The 21802-nt window shown below is 43.0% G+C and overlaps 1 protein-coding gene across 6 annotated transcripts in view; it reads left to right on the forward strand.

Annotated features, from left to right (window-relative positions):
* rassf7a (Ras association domain family member 7a) overlaps positions 1-18863 on the forward strand; it is a 36349-nt gene extending 17486 nt beyond the window's left edge. For 4 of the 6 annotated variants that reach the window (XM_034878214.1, XM_034878215.1, XM_034878213.1 and 1 more), the window contains 5 exons: positions 11645-11842; positions 13474-14426; positions 16546-16720; positions 16821-16928; positions 18562-18863. In XM_034878214.1, the coding sequence (XP_034734105.1) occupies positions 11740-11842; positions 13474-14426; positions 16546-16720; positions 16821-16928; positions 18562-18593 (1371 nt within the window). In that variant the 5' untranslated portion in view covers positions 11645-11739 and the 3' untranslated portion in view covers positions 18594-18863. Of the gene's footprint in view, positions 1-11644; positions 11843-13473; positions 14427-16545; positions 16721-16820; positions 17867-17928; positions 18320-18561 lie in introns of those variants that run through there. The other 2 variants (XM_034878217.1, XR_004657481.1) reach the window with 2 other exon arrangements.
* The last annotated feature ends 2939 nt before the right edge of the window (positions 18864-21802 follow it).

A 21802-nucleotide genomic window follows, 5' to 3' on the forward strand; every position in this document is an offset into this window, starting at 1 on the left:
TTTTCAATTCATCAAATCATCTGTACTTCTCTAAATAAATCATTTCCCCCAACTTTAATATGGCAGACTATCCTCACAGGGCTTCAAAAGAGGAACTTTTTTTGTGCAGGATGCAGTACTAAGCCTGTTGTTCAAGATTACAAGTTCTCTGTGACACAAAGAAAACATCTTTCTTCTAATGAGATTTTCTGGACAGTAACTTTTTTTAGGAAGTACAACTGTTCCTTCTTCACTTCCAGGTGTTTTTGTTCTACCAGGAAGGCTATTAAGGGTACTTTCTGGTAGTACCAGAAAGAGACCGGCATCCAGCCCAGCATAGACAGGCCTTAGTTCACCTGTTAACTCCAAGGAGGTAAAAACAAACACAACAGACCTGTAGTTTGTCAGCTGGAAGGCTATAATTACTGAGAGGAAGGAGGGGATTTGGAGAAGGAATTTCACTGCGGCTCTGTTTTTACATCTTAAGACATGAACATTTTTAAGAGCACTTTACAACATATCTTTTGTGTAATAAAACTGCAGAAAAATTCTAGACCGATCAGAAACAAGTTTAGGAGTCTTCTGATCCCAGCTGGAGGTTTGAGAAACATATCCCAAAGGGATTGTTTTGTTTTTTGCCAACTTCAAGCTATTGTACTTTTTTTCTTTTTCTTCAGTTAACCTTTTTAGGCAGTGTTGTTGAAATAGTTTGAGATCATTGAGCCGCATGACCCGAATCTCTCTTCATTCATCCATCCTGTGCAGGTGAGAGGTTAGATTGAAGCACCTACTTTAAGAAGGTCCTTACAGAGCTAAGTTCACCTAAGGATGTGTTCTCAAATGAGTCCAGCAGACTATAAAGTTCACCTAAGTGAATGATGTCACGTCCTGTCAAGGTAAAATTTTCCAAAGCCTTCTTGGGTGTTTGCTCTGTCACGTCATCAAACCCATAGCTTCACATGTCCTGTTCTGTTGTTACAGCTTGAAAACACTGGCAGGTGAAACGTGATCGCCAGGAGGTTATGGACATCTGTGTCTGTTTGTCTCTCTCTCTACATCGCTCTTAATTATATCACGTGTAATGATTGTGGAGCGGGTAAACATATCTGCCAGTCCCCTGGGACAGTCATGTGACGGTGTGTGTTTGTGCGCATCTGTGGATGTGTGTCTGTGTGTGTGTGTGAGCAGCAGGTTGCTCCCTTGCTCAACCAGCCATGCCTTGTTGACGCCCTGCACACAGAGCTCTCTGGGCAGTAAATAACATGGTGCTTCAACCGAGGGCCCAGGAGGGGGGTCAAGACGCCAGCAAGAAAGAGAAAATGTCTGCCTCGGGGATACTAAATAAACAGACAGGACAGGAGAGAAGCAGGTGGATTTGACAGACTCATCCTTCACCCTGAGAAGCAGAATCGAATGTAGACGTGGTTGATCAAGCACATTAGAAGCAAAACAAGCCAATGGGAAGATGGCAGCTGCGAACGCACATTGGTGAGCAGAAACGCACGTAAGCTTTACGGCTGGGCAAAAAAATCTGAACTACGATCATTTATTTGACAAAAAATATATTGGCAATAAACAAAAAGCACTTCTAGAATAGAAAATCTCCCATAGGGTCTCTCTGACAACTCTGAGTTTACATGGTAGGATTTGGCAAACGATCATATTATAAATACGCTAAATATTGATGCATTAGTCATTATCATGTTGAATGCTGCTGTGTTTTGAATGCCCATTTAGAACCAAGGTATGCTGCGGTGGTGAAAAGCATTAAAGATGAGTGTTGCAGTTTTTTTAGGCGACATGTCTCAAAAAGAAATGCACTTACCAAATAAGCCTAGATGAGCAAAATGAGGTGAGCCTTTGACACATGCAAGCCGTAGTTAACACGCACATGCACATGCACATGCACATGCATCTTCATTCCATCAGTTCTTGTATAGCAACAAGGAATATACTCAAACACATCTTTCACAGGTGATTCTGTGCCATTTAGAGTGCGTGTGGGTAGGCTGCTATGCTTCCTGCAACCCAGTGAAGTAGACCAAAGTGGACATTTTTTCATCCATAGAGATCAGCAGATAAAATGTACTCTCAGTGTTTGGTTACTCATTTCTCTGCGGTTTAAGGTGCAATGTTTGACTCAGACCTGGGCCCTGCTCCAAGACGCAGGTTTACAGAGTTGCCTGGCTGCCTTGGCAGAGTGAAACCTGAATCAACCTCAAATGTGGAACATGAACTGCTCCAGGTTTTACATTGCAAAGCTATCCGGATAATGCGGTAAACTTGCTTCATGGAACGTCTCCTTTTATCAAAGGCCTCAGTTATCGTCTCTATAAAACCGGCAACACTAATTGGTTGGTCAGTTTCATTCTGACATATTTCAGACTTGGTGTTTGTGTCTTCCCGCCTGCTGTTGAATATTCCCTCTTCAACAAACACTTGTCTTTGTGCTGTCTTGTCCACTTCTGCCTCCCCTTCATCACTCCCCCCTCCTCTCTCTTTGACGCTCCTGAGGGGTAGCCGACGTATCTCTCATATGCAAACTCAACAACAGCAGCCCTGTCAGTATTTTGCATGTGTACCCATGCCAAGATCACCCCGGTGATCTTGAGTCACCGGGGTGAATGGCGGCTTTGGAAGTGAAGGTGCGTCCTAGACAGATATACCGTCTTGGTCCCAAAGGGTCCTAGGAGACTAGGAATCAGCCGTAAATCTGCACCCTTCCCTCCTACCTTTCTTTTTTTTTTTTTTTTTTTTTAACTCATCTTCACTGTCCATACATCCCCCCCCCTCCCCCCACCACCCCACTGCTCTGATAGGCGTGATTGTTGCTTCTCCGCAGAGTAATGACAAGGAGAGAGAGTTGTGTGTGACAACTCCCCATCAGTCTATAAATCAGGCTTATTGAGAGGCCCACCCTAATGCCTCGTCAGCCACATGCAATACAAACAGATTCCACCCTTTATTTTATTTTATTTATTTCAACCCTCAATACGTTTTTGGATGCAGTGTGCATCCAAAACTGTCCAGCTTTAAATACTCGGTCAGATTTGTAATCACGTTTTGGTCTGATACTTGATTTAAATCTGGCGAAGATGTTGTGATAACATTTCAGACATTTGGCTACTTTAGTCAAACGTACAAAAAAAAAAAATTCTTAAAGTACATTTTATTGTATAATGGCATTGACATTATTGTGTAAAATGTTCAACAGCATCCTGCTGTAGTTGCATTAACACCATCGTGGTTCTTCACACTAAACAGACCCACATGATTCCAATTTCCATTCTTGGAACTGATGCTATAATTATTCTACATTGGTGAACCTTTGCACCCTGATGCTTTCTTAAAATAAAATACTCTGAAATATCTTAATGATGCGTTTGGGGAAAAGATGCAATCTGCCTGACCACCTTTAGTAGTAATCCTTTTGTTCCTCCTTATACATGTTCACTTATATCTTTTTTTTCTTCCTGTGTTTGAGTTATTTCTATTTTGCATTAATATAAGTAAAATAATATGTTTCACTTATAAGAAGTTGTTTTTTTCCGACTCGCCTACAGGTGAGCTGTGTAATTGGAAATGTTGGGAAGTGAGTTCAAGTCCAAACATTGTTCATGGTTTGATCACATATTGTACATTCCACAGTGCTTTTCTGTTCAAACCCCCTAGTAAAACCCTATCTTGGGACACATGACAGCATTTGTCTGGAATGTACAGGATCTTTTTTATGTTAACGAAAACACATCCTCCTATCAGTCTGTTGCAGCATTTTACATGATGGGATAGGTTGCCTGAAGGTCTAACACACACACACACACTGGCGGTGTTTACGTGTATCCTTCTCTCCAAGGGCCGGGTATGTTGGAACTCCCTAGGTAAATATGGGGAGTGTGTGAGAAGAGATGTTTTGCATATCATGCTAACCTTCCCCATGGAACATGTTAATCCGTACAACCTTTGGTTTTCTCTCAAACATTCCTGTCAGTTCAAAGAATGTCACAGTCCGGAACTCTGGCTTTCAGTTTCAAAGTTGAATCCAATGAAAACCAGCAGCGAATAGATTGCATTAGACACAGTAGTAGTTTTTGAACAGGCCGTGTAATGTCCAGGGCCTCAGATTGATGTCTTGGGAGGAAACTTCTTCACTTTCATCTATGAAAACATTCATTCAGCAGATGGGTCTGGGTTTTCTTTCTGTTGGAGGCATATATTTTTGTTGTAATATAACTGTTCTAACCCTGCGCAAGAATGTGCACCTGTTCTGTCCTGGATCTCTAACTGCCTTGCCTAGGACTGAACTTAAGTCTTTTATGGTGCTGTAGCACATGATGTGACAGACTGACAGCTTTAGGCTCTCTTGTATGCCATTTTCTTTGCAGCAACACACAGTTATTTGTTTCCCCGGGCATGCTAATGGCAATATTACCTTCAGCTTATAAACAGCCAGGCAAGTTTATATTGCATCATTGATTGCATGGAATTCAAGTATGATGAAAGAGTAACCCCAATCTCAGTCACTGACAAAATAGACCTCCTTTAACAACTCTCCGGTAAAGGAGTTTTGTCTGTATGACTTAAATGACACTTAGGTGCTTACATTTTACCATTTACAGTTCATTGTGCGTAAAGTGAGGCCTTATTCTGGGTTATACTTCAAGAATGTGAGATGGTAAAAAAAGGGAAGAAAAAAACATGAGTGAATAATTGATATGAGCAGATATGGAAGCGACTTTTAAATTACTAATGAGTTTAGCTTGAGACCTGTGACACTGGAGGCCTGGCATTCCTGACTCCTTAACGACCATGCGTGCATGCACACACACACACACACACACACACACACACACACACATGCATGCATGTTGGAAATGAGATTGGAGCACCTTCTAATGAACCTGCAAAAAAAAACAATATAAATATCAGATTTTAGGCTAATTTTAGCTCCCGTACACTGTAAATTGCATGGAAGCATCATCTTTAATTTTGAATTAGCATGTCTGCCGTCTGTCTATGAAACATGTTATTTTGGCTACGTGATAAGTGGATGTCTGTCTGACTGTATGTGTGCATGTACTCGCTGCACAACCTTCTGAGTGTTCTCTAGTGTGTGTGTTGTGTATATATCAGTTTGGCTGGGAACAGAGTGATGTTCTCCTTCCCTGGCAAGCATTGCTGAGTCAGGTCGGGAGTATATAATTACACATGGGTGCCCATCAGCAGTCTCCGAGCCTCCTTTCCCTGCTCAACCAACAATACAAACTCCTGTACTCGCAGGGCTTAGCCCGCATGCAGCCACACCACTCATCCTGAGCCGAGCTCTCGATGGGAGCCAGCTCTGCCTGGCCTTCCACAGGCTGTGTGAAGTCCTGCATTAGCACGCTCACCATTAGCTGCCGACTCTGTGGGTGAATACATGAGTCAGCGCAAACAAATTCCTGGTCTCTAACGTACTCGCCTCCGCTCATTTTCCCGGGATTGAAGCGAACAAGTGAATGACTACAACCAAACCAGATATGAGTAAGTCTTTCACTCAGTGAGATGAATAATGTGTGGCCAGTGCTGTGTAAACTATTGTAGCCACATGCCCATGGAAGTGTACATGACTCCCTTTCAATGAAATTCAAAAGTGTGCCAAGGTTTCTTCATATTTCTAAAGTTAGATTAACAATACCTGCTTTGTCAGCACATCTAAGAATCAAAATGAAATGATTATTTATCCCACACTTCCATCTTCTCCTTTGTGGTTCAGGCCGGGTTACCATATGTCTGTGTGAGTGCTGCTGGTGATTCATGATATCTGGGATTTTGCACTAAGTGCTGTTTTATACAGCGTGACTGTAGTGGTAGTGACAGCCACAGGTGGTGGTAAGACCATGTTGAGGCCTAGATAGATAGACTGGAGTATTTGGCCTCAACCTTTTAAACCCTCTTCATCCATCAATTACACGCACAGCGTTTACACAGCTTGTGTGTGAAGTGACTGTACAAAAGATGTAGCGGCAAGGAGTAGAACAACCCCATTTGACTAGCAAGTCTAGTTTTGTAAATGCTAGGTAGCACTGCCTATATTTGCCCTTGATTAAGAGGCAAAGGCGTCCCCTGCATTAACGTACCACTGATCCACCCTCATTGAGATTTCACACTTGGACGAGCCGATGGTCCTAATGGAGAAGGCTGAAGGCTACAGCAACAGATCGTGTGAGGACAACTGAAGCTTATCAGTGCCGTTTCTGATTCCTTTGCGCTGAATCATTCACATTGTCAATAGAGGAGAGACACAGGCGGACGGGGGACATTGGGTTGGTCACAAAAAGCATTTGTATTTTGTTCTACTTTAAGAAGGTCCTTACACATTGTTATAAAAAAAGTGGCATTATTCCTTAGGTGTGTTGAAGCTCTGTTTAGTTTAATTAACAAGCAGTGTGTCTGTGAAGAAGTAGAAGCAACACAGTCACCGTCACTGTCACAGTAAAATACACAACTGTACAAATACAGTAGACCAAAGCCTGCACACAGGTTAGATTTTGTTTGTGCAGCGCAAACTAAAACACATAACCCAAAAGTACAGCAAGTTCCAAGAGAACACAAAGATAACAAACCTCTGTTTGATGTTGTGTTAACACCTCCCAGACAAACTACACCATCCAGCTTTATTTTTTTTCCCTACACTTTATTGGCTTGTTACGTACTATAAAAGGAATGTATCGCCTTATTGAGAGGTAGGTCTACATTGGAAATTTATTAAGATTAATTATAGCCCAATGTGAGCCCTCAGATTGTGGATCTGTGTACTCAGTGGACCACTCCCTGCTTTCTGACTGCAGGCACCGCAGCCCTGCCAATAAGGACTCCTACGTGGGAGTTTTGATGTTGTGGAAGCTACTGGAGAATTTGGAAGGCATTGTTTTTTTTCACGATACTTTAAAATGAGATGATGTGTCAAACAATACTTGGTGGAAATACTCGTGAAATTAAAAAGAAGCTCATGCTAATTGCAGAAAAAGAAAACAGAAGGTGCCAGAAAGGAGAATGGGAAATATAAAAGTAACAAAGTGAAAATTCTAAAAAAGCCTTGTCAATTAGATAGGGATCACTTCCAGAGCCCTGGGACTGTGACGGCAAGATCTTGCTCATAGTTAATAATAATGATGGTGATGATGTTTTTTTTGACCCAGTTGGTTATTAACCAATACTTACTTATGGCCAAATGTAAGCGGTCACACAAGCAATGACACACATTGAGCCTGACAAGTAGTTTCTTTGTGTTTTGAAATGATACAAATCAGTTGAAACTCCTGCAAGGCACAGTATGAAATTGTGTGTATGCCTGTGCTTGTGTGTGTGCTTGTGTGTTGTATCACAGTTATGTAGCGAGTGTATAAGCAGGCATTAGACAGTTTTCTTGCGGCTGTGTAATGAAGCAGTGACTGAGAATACCCATGTGTTTCATCACAAGTTTTCTGCAGAGAACCCGTTATAATTACTGAAGCAAAAGGATCATTTTTTTGCCATTGTGAATAATTATTGGGCTGCACTCAACTACGGGCATGTTGTGGACTTTTCTGTTTGTTTTTGGTCTCATCTGTCTTTTGAGCACATACACTGTGCTCACTTGGCAGACTGCAACACTGGATGACGGAGAAGGGGGAAGAGAATGCAAAACGGAAGGCAAGGGAGGACAAAAGAAAGTATATGTCCTCCCTTTTAGTAGTGTTATCTGTAGCAGCATGTGTACACAGAATGCCACTAAAAGCTTGCGTGGCGCGGCAGACGACCCAGCGATGCCAGGGGCCACAAAAGAGGCAACGCTGTCTGCTGAGTGTGAAACCAGAACAACAATAGTGTCTCTACAGTACAGATGAGACCCGGCTGCTCGGTGCCAGCGTGTTACTGGCTGTTTGAGTGTTTGTGTGTCTCTGCCAACCTGGAACAGAGTGGCACAGAAGACATAGCTTCTCCCAGCACTGTTCATTGTCCTCGAACAGCACTGCCTGACCTATCATTGTGTAAACTTTAACCAACCTGGGCCAGGGTCTTATTCTCTCGGTTGATACTGATTGGGATAGCTGTTTGTTTACACGTGTTGTATTTCGGTGTGTTTGTCTAATCTGTCAGTGGTTCAGATCTGAAGCAGTGTGAGATTTACAATCTGCCCTTTACTCCTGTCATTGTTCCCTGGACTTCTGTTGCTGCTGAGATAGCAGAATAATCACTGGAGCAACATCTCATAAAGATAGGCCTAAATGGCATATCTGCTTGCAGACACACTTACAAACTTGTACATAAAACGCGAGCAGAACCAACCTTTTGACCATTGTACTAGCATGAAAAGGAGTTCTTGCGTGTACACGCACACACACACACACACCCACACCCACAGTTAGCATACTCTACAGTACGTAGCCTAAGGGCTGAGGCGTTGACGAGCTTCAGTTGTAACCTTTTAAGAGATAAGCTTGACTCTTTTCTGCATGTTTCCCAATTCTGCCCATGATTAACAGAAAGGACTTCAAACTTCTTTGAATCGAGGGTTAAGGGTGTGTTTGTCCAGCTGCCTGAGTTCCTGTACATTTGTGTTTGTGTGTGTGTGCGTGTATTAGTGTTAATTTTGAGTTTCTAATGTGTAAGAAAAAAAAAATTAAGTGGAGTGTGGGTATATCCCATGCTGTAGTTTTTGGCATATGGACACTTCTCTGTGCCCAGCTTGTCTATAAAGGCCCATCAATTCACAGCCCGTCACCGTTGCTCACACAGGATGGCACACAGACGAGCCGAATCACGCCCAGGGCTGTGATGCTAACCACTTCTGTCTTGGATTGAATTTGTTGAGGAGCCGGGAGGCTGTTATTGAAGAGAGACAGACAGAGGCACAGACAGGGTGATGAAAGACGCAAAAGCGGGTTAGCTGGATGGGTGAGCGATGATGAGAGGGGAGAGGAGGGAATGGCACATGGCTCCAATCACTGCTCCTTTCTTTACCGCTCGCTATCTGTCTATCTGTCAGATGTTTTTCTCCCCCACATTTAGTCTCTCGATTTCTCATTTGCACACCGTCTGTCGTCTTCACTTCTTCACTGTCTCTCTTTCTATCCCTTTCATCATACAGTAGGACTAGTCTTTTTTATTTATTCAATTTAAGGCCGTGGAATGGCTTTTTTGTTGATGTGCTTGTGTGAGTGTGAGACTTGTTTATTGCTTCCATTTGCTGGTTACTTCCAAAGTGACTGTACATTCTCTTCCTTTATGAAAACATGCCAGAGTTAGAGTTTCAACTGAAACTGTGTCCTGTGTTGTTTTGGGTGGGTGGGGCTCGGGTGAAAGTAGGAGTGGGAGTTAGGATGTGTTTCTCTGAGGACCTGAGGTTCAAGGGTGGGGTTTGGAAGTGTAAATGTTGTCATATGGATAGAATTATGCATTTTGGATAACTTTAGTGGCTTTAGGAATGGGTGTGTGTGTATAGTGACTCTAAACACGCGCTAAGCAGTCTGCGGCCCGTGTTTGTCGACAACATTTGCATAGTGACTCTGAAACCAAATATTCCACATTAGGCTTAGAGTCACACTCCTATTGTGGTCCTAGTATTGGTTTCTGCAGTATTTTGAACATCATTTCAGTATTGGGACGCTTCACGATTCCAAGACTACATTTCACACACAGTGTAAAGTTTCCTCTCCTGCATCTGTATTTCAATGAGAACTGACACAGGGCTCCAGAGCTGCCCTGTGAATAGAGGAGTCCAGACGGATGTCTGGTTCTCAGTGTTGTGGTGCCTGTGACAAAGAGAATAGACAGCAACCTTAGACTCACAGGCCTGTTTGTTTCCTGTTGGTGCAGATTATCACATTTCACCAGCCAGGAGGGACATGAACTAATCATCATAGGAGAGTGACATTCTGGGAGATGTTGTGTGTTTGTGTTCTCATTTAATGGGATTATTACAGAACAAGGATATCTTGGGCAGATATGTAAACCTTTAGGTTAGGAACTACCTGCAAGTTTGTTCTTTGGCAATTATGTAAATGACATCAAATCCAGTTAGTCAGGACCTAATTTCCCTATACATGCAGACATGTACATGAACAAAAAGGTCAACCTCTGTTTGAGCTTTATAAACAGTTTTCTGACTGTTTATTTGGGATTTTGAATATTCTTCTGCAGGGAAAGGTTCCACTGCGTGAGGCTGGAAGACTTAAAAACGCTTCTTCCGGGTATCATCTGTGTGTTTAAAAAAGAAAAAGCCTCACAGCTGAAGTAAATGATTATCTACTACGACTCCGACTCTGTGACTCAACCAGGCAGGCTTAATTATGTATTGCAACACAGCACACTCTGTGCCTTCTCAAACTAAAATATTGGCATATCCGCTGTGTGGAAATCTTTGGTGTTTGTTTAGCACTCCTTTTTCAAATCAACTTTCTCTCCAGATGATATCACCACATAGCTCCAAGGAATTTCTATTACTTGTGATCATCCATCTCTATCTCTCCAACTGGTTCCTTATGATCTCAATCTCTGAGCTGTGCCGTCATTCCTCCTGTATGTGGGGTCATGTTGAGCTGTTCTGTGTGATGTTGTTGCCACATCAGATGTGTTGCTCCCCAGCAGAGATTGTGTTTGCTGTATGAACAGTGGAGAAGTAACGGTGGTGCGGTGCAGCCAGGCCAGGGGTGGGGGGGGGGGGTGAGGGCTTTGTTAAGAAAATCAGGAATTCTTCCGGCTGGCAGATGAAGTCAGTGCATTCCTCCAAAGCAGCTCCCTATAGGCAGCCAGTGGAGCAGAGCCAGGCACTGAATGAGGGGCAAGATAATGGTGGGGCTCAGTACTAAACACCTCCCATTGAGAACCGGAGAGACAGACAGAAAGAGAACACCATCTGTCCGACTCTGGGTGAAGAGTTGTGTTTTACCCACCTAGGCTACAAACTTTCATTTGCTGTGCCAAGTTCTATAGATAATCCCAACACCGCCCGAAGCATTTCACTTTTTATGAGCACTGCGGTATTTTATTACCTTGTTATGAAGCTTAGCTGTAAAAGTACAGACTGGCAGACGGAGAAACGGAGGACTGAACATAACAATATTCATTTAGGTCAAACCTGCTTCACAGACGCATTTTAGGAAACCAGCTGATTTGCTCTATGAAGACTGATGAGACCCAGTCCTAGTCCTGCTGAGGTGGATCAGACTAAGGAACACATTTAAACCATTTATTTATGTCCACGTGAAGAAAAATGGTATAGGGACACAAATATTACAAATGCAGTACAACGTATATGCAAACTCATGGACACACACACACACACACACACACACACACACACACACACACACACACACACACACACACACACTTTTTATTTCTCCTTCCATGTTTCTATGTATTTCTATCCACACAAACACCCTCTCCCAAACATAGACACACTTGAGTTGCTCCACTTTCCCTGTCCGAAGCCCTCGGCAGTAAGCTATCATAACGGCTTTGAAGGAGGGCAGCGGAGCGTTTAATTGGGTTACAGATTGGCATTTATGCTTCCAGGTGCACGAGATACTGCTGGGGCTCCTAACCAACCAGTCTGTTCTTACAACTGGAAAATTGGATTTCTGGATTAATCGTCAATCATATCAACACACTTCTAACATGTCTCTCTGTTCTTGTTTTTCAGAGTCAGCGCCATGCAGTGTTGAGCTGAATCAAGCCGAGCTGAAGTGATCTGTGTTGAAGACCATCTTCCCTTCACCCCGTCCCACCTGGTCCCAGATGGAGCTCAAAGTGTGGGTGGACGGAGTGGTGCGGGTGGTGTGCGGCCTGTCTGAGGAGACATCCTGCCAGGATGTAGTCATCGCTCTGGCCCAGGCCATTGGTGAGTACCTCAAACTCTTTTGTGCTTTCAAGCTGTTGTTACTTGGCACCTTGTTTGTTTGCTTGACAGTTTGTATTGTGGCCTTAAGTGATTCGATTACAGCCCAGCGCTTACAATTGGTTGCAGACAAAACAAGAGTACTTTTAAGTGCTAAGGTTTCAGAAATCCGGTTCTGCACTTACCTTGTCATTCTCCACTGACAAAAATTAGTACTCAATCATATTGTCAGGGGGTCAGTTTGGATTTAAGCTGTCTCTCTGTCCCTGTATCCTTTATTCAAGCCTTACCCTGCAGCAGCGTTGAACAACATAAATCCAGATTTAGCACTCTCCTCCTTCCATGAGTGAGCTGCCTGCCAAGTCATCAGGGAGGGCTTGTCCTAATTTCAAGGTCCTTGTGGAAACTTTGGTTTATTCAAATTTCTTTTTACATGTGCGAGTCTTACGCAGCAGCCTTTTATTCCAGTCCTCGGATGCAGAGATTTATATTGATTTATCAGCATCATCACAATGCGCTTGTTTGTTCACTTAGCACTACTTGCGTATAAGCAGTGGAAGGAGTCAAACCAACTGCTTGAATTACACTGAAGGAGAAACAAATATCTCGACTCATTTTTAAGATTCTAAGTTTTTATAGACACTGTGGGCCAGAGAGTACTTACGCTTTTGCGCCCACTTCAGGTCTATTTGTTTTGCAACGTGCGCGTAAAAGCATGGCGAGGTATGTACAAACAGGTCCCACTGAGGTAAAATAGCAGACTTTCCCGTAACGGGAACTGAAAATGGCAAATTGTGTTTTTCCGTGTCATGCATATGCATTCACAGGAGGGTCAGGGTTAAAAGGGGAGTTTCCCATAAAGAGATGGGCGGGGAAGCATAAAGTGCATCTAATTATGTATTCCACGGTAGATTTTTGCCAAAAGGATCACACTTTTTCAATGAAGTGAACACGAAATTGTTAAGCGTTACAGTTTAAGCAGCCATGCAATATTACAGTTACGGGAAGAAATGAAAGATGACATTGAATGGGGCGGCCTCTAGCTCACCCAGTAAGTGCTGGCTGAGTCCTGCAGCGGCCCGTGTTCAAATCTGACCTGCAGCCCTTTGCTGATCCCCCCACATACCTCTCCCCCTTTCATGTCGATCCACTGTCACTTAAATAAAGGAAAAAAAGCCCCAAAATAATCTTTAAAAAAAAAAAAATGACATTGAATCTCCAACTCAGCATTCACATTCCATTCCAGCAATTGAAAAAACATCCAATATTGGCATCAGGATCATTTTTAAGCAGTCACAGCATCAGCAGTGAGAATATCGCAGTCTGCACTCAGCCCCATCATAGCACTGGTGCTTAACGCTTTGCTACAGCGCAATTTGCGGTATAGCGTGCGGAGACAGACGCTGATTACCCGATGAACTGCAGGTTTGGTAAATAGGATGCAAGCTGAAGTATCACAGCGGGCTGTTTCTGCGGATTGGCCGTGACGCTAAGACCGCTACGTTCACAAATGTACGTACATCTGGCCCTTTGTGTCATGCAGATATGGTAGTGTTTTAGGGACGGTAGGTTGTGTTGACTTTCAGTTTGTTAGTATTTCTTTGTACTCACTCTATGTCTCTCTCTGTCCCCAGGTCAGACAGGCCGCTATGTTCTGATCCAGCGTCTTAGGGATACAGAGAGGCAGCTGTTGGCTACAGAGAAGCCTCTGGAGTCTCTGGCTAAGTTAGGCCAACATGGCGCTGAAGTTCAGTTCTTCCTGCGCCGTACTGGCCCTAGCAGCAGTGACGGACCCAGCTCAAAACAGGACACACCAACTTCACCCCAACTGCCCAAGTACCCTGAGCCAGAGCCTTCGAAACGCAGCCAGCCTAAGAAAGCACTCACCTTTAACCTGGGGCCATCCACCTCCCCTAATAACAAAGCCAAACATTTTAAGAAGTCTCCTCGGGACTCTCCAGAGCAAAGAGCCTCCCCTTCTCCCAGCCCTGTATCCCCTCATATTCCATCCCCATCCCAATCCCCGTCCCCATCCCCGTCCCCATCCCCAGCACTACCTATAGGCCCTTCCAAAGAGGAGGTTTTTAGGAAGGTTCTTCAGCAACAGGAGAGACTGAGGGCTATGGAGGCCCAGCTAGAAGCCGTAGAGAGGGAGTCACACACCTGGGAGCGTCCCAACCCATCTCCATGTCCCTCACCAGTTTCTGACACTCACTTGCAAGAAGAGATGGACGCTCTGGAGCAAGCGGTTCGGAGGAACCAGGCCGAGCTCGCCCACGAGCAGTATTGGGAGGAGGAGCTTCAGGCAGAGTTGGAGAGGGAGCGAGGAATGAGGAGGAAGCTTGGGGAGCTCCACGCCAAGCTCGACGACTGCGGACGGCGGCTCCACAAGTTCTCTGTTCGCTCTGCGCAGCTGCAGCAAGAGATCCAGCGGGAAAGCCAGACGGAAGGGAAAGCCAACAGACCAGAGGAATCCCTCGATGCCGTGAAGGCAGAGCTCCAGAGTCAGGAAAATCACGGGACAGAGCTGGAGGAGCAGCTTTCTGAGACTGACAAGGCTCTGGGGAAGGCAGAGTCTCTGATGCAGGTAAGGAGAGAGGTGACGGTTTTGGAGAAAGGGCTATAAATCCACATCAGCTCGTGTGTTGTCATTTTAGGGGTGTAGCACAGACGCTCTTCTAGTTACACTGTGAAACTGTATCCCTCTCCTACCTGCATACTGCAGCAGACAAACAACAGTGCAGAGACACTTGAACACATGATTTATTGTGGCATTTTTAATTATTATTTAATCAATTACCATGACATGAATGCTGTATTCTCATATCTTACTTTGTATGAAAATGTTAATTGTCTGAAGAACTATTTACGGTCTATCCAAACTGGTTTGGCTGGTATCATCTTGTATGCATGTCCTGAACACGTGGTTACCAATGGTGTTTATATTACATTGCCAGTATCAACATATTCTTGTACCTTGTCTATGGAAAAAGAGATTAAAGAGGATTGATTTGTAGAACAAAAGTCCCTTTCATTGGATCTACTCAGCCTCAACGTGGGGTAGTTTGTAGTGTCATAGTTTGTTTACTGTTGGTGGTTGTCATAGATGTGGCTGTGTCAATAAAAGCCGAACCCAGTTTAAAGTAGACTTGAGTTTCCCCACAATCCACATGAAACCGAAGACTCAGATATCCACTTCATGGAGCTCATTCAGACTAGTTCCAGCCAGTGGAATGAAGAATTAAATTTCTTTTTTATTGTAGACGTTTGTATAGACGTTTGAAATGTTTTGCCACAAGGAAGCGGAGCACGCTCAAAACATTTTTTTGGTCTAGTGTTTCCATGTCTTCATCAGAAAAGACCAGCCAGAGTCAAAGACCTTTGTGTCCCATTCTCAATCCACTGGTCTGCAAGTAATATCATGCAAACTGGCTGCAAAACTGATTAAAACATAACGATAAGCTCATTTGCGTCTGAGTCAGTCATCCTCGTGGGGATGTGTCTGACTCCACCCGATGGATGCAATAGAGAGGGCATGTATCATTAACCAATTTGCCAATTATATAGAAAGCATCCTGCTGCAGAACAGAGGTATTGCTTTTGTTATTTTCATATTTACTGGTGTAATATGTACCACCATGTCATAACAGGACTGCAAGGTAACCACAGAGGCATTTTGCCACCCAGGTAGTTATTGCCTGTAAGAAATTAGATGCCTCTATTTCCTGTAAATTAAATGTTATTGTTGGTAACATAATACAGTATAATAAAGCTCAATCCATAGTAATAGAAAGGTGCGGCCGTGTCAGTCATCAGTCAGCTGATGGGTTGAGGCTGCCTAAGTGTTGGTGGTGATGAGCACAGCGTTCCAGTCATTAGGGAAATGGAGGCAGACATGCAGGTGTGAACTGCCTCAGCAGGCTGCCTCAGTCCAGCATCAATTACACGTGTTCACACACGCACGCACACACACACACACACCGACACAAACACACATGTGCTGGGGTTGGGGACTCCTTTTGCTGCCCTCCTGTACTATGTCCAGACATTGATTAAGCACAAATGGATAGTCGATTAAGACTGATTGACTGGCCTGTTTGTGTGCAACACAGTTTAATCCGTGGGTGCAGAGGTGATGCCACTGTCTCCATGGAGCCTCTCTGAACTCCACGCTTTCAATAATTTGGAGCTGATGATTATCTTGGCTCCCTGGCATCTGGTTGATTAAGACAGCTTTGAAATGAGCATTGTTATGTATTAGTCTACATAAGTATATGCCTCAGGCTACTGGAATCTGATGCAATCAGAAAATAATTCTTATGGTACTTGTGGACCTTTGATGATGATTTATTGTAGCTGAGTTGTCTGGTGATGAGGGATAGGTGATCCTCTTTCACTGACTAGACTTGTAGACTTTGCAGCCCCCTGATGGTGAAAAGTGACATGGCATTTACAGTAGAAGAAAAGTGACCCAACGGCAAAATAAAGTCCCGCCTTTTAAACACATGAATACATTCTGCTGTCGGTGTGGCATTACAGTTATCATTCAAGTCATGGAGAAAAGACTCTACTGATTAACAAGCATTTAACTCATCCCATTTCCATATGCAGGCAAACAGGGTGTCAGTGTTCAGTGAGTCAGGACTGACTTATGTGAGCTCTCAATCGTCCTTTGTTTTCATCACTGATCCACTTTTCCATCCCAGGCCAAACAGGAGGAGCTGGAGGAGTTGAATAAGGAGCTGAGGCAGTGTAACCTGCAGCAGTTCATTCAACAGGCAGGTGTCCTGCAGGCGCACACTCACTCACGCAAAGAGCTTCAGGAGCAACTGGAGCAGTTCGAACTGGCACATCTTCTGCAGGATGGATACAGGAATGGAAGTATGGAAACAAAAAAATGATATTCAAGCTCAACATTCTGTGCTCAGCTGTTAAAGCGAGATGACCTGTCCTCTAAACACACTTCTGTCTCTTTTATCAGGCCACAGTGTAACTCAAGTGGAATCACCGCCTCGCCCCACTGCCAAACAGTTCCTGGGACATCCACGCAACCTGCAAAACCCTCTGGTGTCCAGTCTCAACCCTGAGGGTGTGTATGTGTGAGACCCTGCTTCCCAAGTCCATACCGCTCTCCTCTCTTCTCCTGCCCTGCCCATCCCCTGGCCCCAGAGTTCCTTGTCCCCAAACTTTCTACCCCAGCTTGATTGGGTTTAATGCTACAACTGCCATTTCTTGGTGTTGGGTGGTGGAAGCAGCTGTATGGTGGAGGTTCCTGCTACGTCCCTGTGCTCTACTTTTAAAGGCTGAAAGACCTCTCTTCTGCGCCTTACTCTCAGTCTTTTGCTGATTCCTGTCTTTAACAGCTGATTTAACACATTCATCCCTCTATTTTCTCACACATATTTGTAACCTCTAATTCTGTGGGTCTATCCTTTCATGTTTTCTCTCCTCCCCGCCCTCCTCCTCTCTCACTGTTTGCTTCTGGACTAACAGTAACCGCTTCCGTTATACTTTAATACATCTGGGAACTTGTTCCTAATTCCCCCCCCCCCCCCCTGTAATACAGAGCGGCCTTCCCACCCTCAAGTCAACAGTCAATCGATCGCACTGGGAATGACTGTAGCAGACATTCTGATTGTAGCGCTGTTTTTATACTGTGACATGAAATGAAATGAGACCAATGCCATTTCAGTATGCCTTTTATGTATGAATACTATTTATATGTGAGGGGGGGGTTATCTATATAATGCCTTGTACTTTGTTGATGCTTGACTTCCAAAGAGCAAGAGCCTTTCACGGAAGGGCTCTGCAAAATGTTTTTGCACTCTTTTGCTCTCATGCTCTTCCTGTGTGAAGCCTTGGCTCTGGTTGCCTACAGAGAAAAGTATCTTTCTGGTCCCTTTCTGCTCTGCTTGAAAATTGAAAATTATTTTTGGAGCTTATAGCTTTTTAAAGTCTATTTTTTTTAAGCTCCATGCTAAAAGACAGGATACATTTCAAAAGCAGTGCAACAAGGCCATGGTTTGTGTGTGTGTGTGTGTGTGTGTGTGTGTGTGTATATATGTATATACACACACACACACACACAGTATATATAAAATATTTCTTTTCCTCCATTGGGATTGATTCTCCTGGTTCTTTTGCTGTCATCACACCTAACATTTGACCTGTCATAACTTGTATTGTGCCTCGATGGACTGTAGATTTAGTTCACGTTTACTTAGCTAAGCCCGGATAAAAAACATCAAGCAAACAAGGGAAACTGTTGTTTTCAGTGCTCTGGTGGTCTTTATTACTGTAATTCACAAATAACAATCCAAATCACCTAAACCAATATTTACTATATCATAGCACCTATATGTCAAAATGACAGGTCAAAGTGACGTGTGTTTGAGTGTGCACTCCCTTCTCACTTTTCTCGGTGGGATTATACAACCGCTCCTCGCTTGGGAAACTACACACATCTCTGTGCTTGTTATAGAAACATGCTTGAAATCAATTGTGTCCCACAATTCTCCTCTGACTGCATTACGTTAGTCCTAGTCCACAACACTCTATGGGTTATGGAATTAACCCAATACTTGTTTTTGTGTCAGCTACTACTTCTCATAGGCATGTGTGACTATCTGGATTGACCCCGGTCTCTCCTGCTGTGTCTTAGCTGAAAAATGTTTTCCAAACAAAGGGATCATCATTCCCACTTATTTTTGTGTGTTTTGCAGTCCTGACATCCCGAGAGTCGTCATGGAGATAAAACATGGACCGCAGGGCCAAAGGAAAAGTTGTTCACTGTTCTTTCACCGTCACATCTTATTTAACCCCTGTCTTTGTAACTCATTATTTAATCGACCATGATATACATACTGTATATACATAAGACAAATATATTTACAGAGATTTGCTACTGTAAACACTGCAAAGTATCTGTATGAAATGTAAAATAATTTAGAAACCTTTTACCTAGAGCAATTATTACCATTACTGTGTATTTAAATATAATAAAAATGTGCATTGTGTTTTAGATCATCTTTTTGTTGTGCCGATTGTTTTTCTTTACACCCTGTTTATGGAGTCACATTTTATTATACTCATCCTTGTAACTACAGTAACAAGGAGGGGACGTGCGGGGCATCTTGAATACCTAGCAGTAAATAATTAACACACCAGTGTCCACGTTCTAATAATTACAGTGCCATGAAGCTCCTATGTGAAATACATTATGAATATGTTATAGGTACTGAAATATGCATGCTCTCCTCATTACACGTGGTACCTGGGTCCTGTGATGCACAATCATTGTTGACGATATTCACAGCTTGCTGATTCAAAGTTTACAAAGTACATCCTTGGTTGTAGAGGGAAATGTGGCCAACATCCTGGTTCCACAGCGTCTCCTGCTATGGGTGATGTAACGTAGTATATCTACATGACATGTGACCCAGGGATGTAGTGGAGGCTAAACGCACGTAAACGCAATTTATGCACCTCTTAAAATTCGGAAATGGCGTTTACCCACCTCCAAAGTGCGTTTATCCACCTCTGAATAGCCTTTTGTCCCAAAGCCATTCTAAATTAAGCTTCTGTTTTAGTTTCATATTGTTCATTATTAGTTTCATAGGTTGTTAAACCTAAGACGAAGTCTATCATATAGCGCTGCATTACTGTCAGTGTTGACTGTGTTTGGGGTGTAGAGCCCTCAACGTTGCCTTCCAAGCAGCGTTGCCTGGAAGGCACTAAGATCGGGCAATGGTTGGTTGCCTTGATGTCATGGTCGCAGCGCTGCCTTGAAGGCGACGTTGGGGGCTTAGAACATCAAGCAGTAAGCAACGGTCACAGATTCGTCAGTCACACTCTCCTACATTAGGCTACATGTCTCATGTAGTTAATGATGAATGGGTTTTAAAAATGGACATCCGTCATTTTTTGAAAGACCAGACAGCAGCCCTCCTCCTGATGCCAGCAAACGGTGTCGGAAAGAAGCCCAACGTGAGTGAGCGCGGAAAACAGTACTCAACTTATTGTTTTTTAGGTTAATTTGGTTGATGGCAGATTCATGCCACTGACTCAAAAAGCCCCGGCATTGATTAGGTTAGCCTACCCCTTTCAGACATGAAGTTGCAGGTCACCTAGCTACCTTTTCCCATTAGTGAAATTCAGGATATATTGTCAGATAAATAAATGGATGTTACAGGATATATTGTCTGATAATAACTGGATGTTACAGGATATATTGTCAGATAAATAACTGGATGTTACAGGATATATTGTCTGATAATAACTGGATGTTACAGGATATATTGTCTGATAATAACTGGATGTTACAGGATATATTGTCTGATATAACTGGATGTTACAGGATATATTGTCTGATAGTAACAGGATGTTATAGGATATAATGTCTGATAATAACTGGATGTTACAGGATATATTGTCTGATAATAACAGGATGTTTTAGGATATATTGTCTGATAATAACTGGATGTTTTAGGATATATTGTCTGATATAACTGGATGTTACAGGATATATTGTCTGATAATAACTGGATGTTATAGGATATAATGTCTAATAATAACTGGATGTTTTAGGATATATTGTCTGATAATAACTGGATGTTATAGGATATAATGTCTGATAATAACTGGATGTTTTAGGATATATTGTCTGATAATAACTGGATGTTATAGGATATAATGTCTGATAATAACTGGATGTTTTAGGATATATTGTCTGATAATAACTGGATGTTTCAGGATATATTGTCTGATAGTAACTGGACGTTATTTCATTCTCTGGCCACTTCAAGTTAGTGACAAAAGCTCCCTTTGCTAGTCCGCTAGCTACTTATTGTTGTCGCTCTAGTTAGCTGTTCGCGGTTTCGCGGGTACGGTAAAGGGTACGGTACCATGTTTCCATGGTAACAGCGAGTTGGACCAATCAGAAACGTTGCTGTTATGCTTAGGATTTTTGGTAATGTAGTTTTTCTACGTAAGACAGGGGATCATTGTTTCTCTTATAATGTTACAAGGTTGATATCATACAGACTTCTAGCTTCATCAGGATCAGAAACTGGGTCAGTCTACCTCAGATGGTTTAGACATTATGGCTGATAATCTAAATTCTTATGGAGAAAATCCATAGTTTTTTTTATATATATATATATATATATATATGGCCGTGGCCCACCTTATTGGTGATTGCTTCAGTGTCCACCTGGTCACAGAATTTATAGTTTACCCACCTCTTTTTTTACCACTACACCTCTGATGTGACCATAAATAAACAAGGGCAAGGCAGACCTGAGATTATTTGCAAGAGCTGACAGTCAATCTCTTTTTCATGTAGTTGTAAATGTGCCATGGATATATTTTAAAAGTTCACTGCTTGTTCATGCTGTTAGTGAGGAATGGTGTCATTTTGCGGAGCCTCAGAGGGCTTCTGAGAAATGTGTGGACTTGATCCCTTTAAGTCGATGTATGTTCTCCGTCATCTGATACTGTCAAATCCTGACATGATAGGATAAACAGTTGCACAAAGACGGCTTTCTGCACAACACTTGTCCTCCATCCCTTTCCTGTTTGTTTACCCTGGAGAGTCAATATGCTGGCTGTCGCACCAGTGACGTGAGCCTCCCTGGTGCTCTGGCTAACCCCAGACTGAAACCCTGTGGATTTCTATTAATACTCTCATCTGGTCGGACTAGCCGGGTCAAATCCCGAGCATGCACGTATTTTCTTCCCATTATACACAAAAATCATCAAAAATATCCCATTTTTAATCAACCGTTTCCACTTTGTACCGTTGTTGTTGTCTGTTGACAATAGTGTTAGATGCTCAGTTTAGGCATTATGATTAATTATGTAGATTTGGATTTTACGGGAAAGATTTAGAGCTGTCTGGTTTGGCAGAGGTTAGATAAGCTCCAAATCCTTGTTTGGTTCTCGCTGTCTGGACACGCCCACAGC

This window comes from Etheostoma cragini, chromosome 8 (genome assembly GCF_013103735.1).
Source record: "Etheostoma cragini isolate CJK2018 chromosome 8, CSU_Ecrag_1.0, whole genome shotgun sequence".
NCBI lineage: Eukaryota > Metazoa > Chordata > Actinopteri > Perciformes > Percidae > Etheostoma > Etheostoma cragini.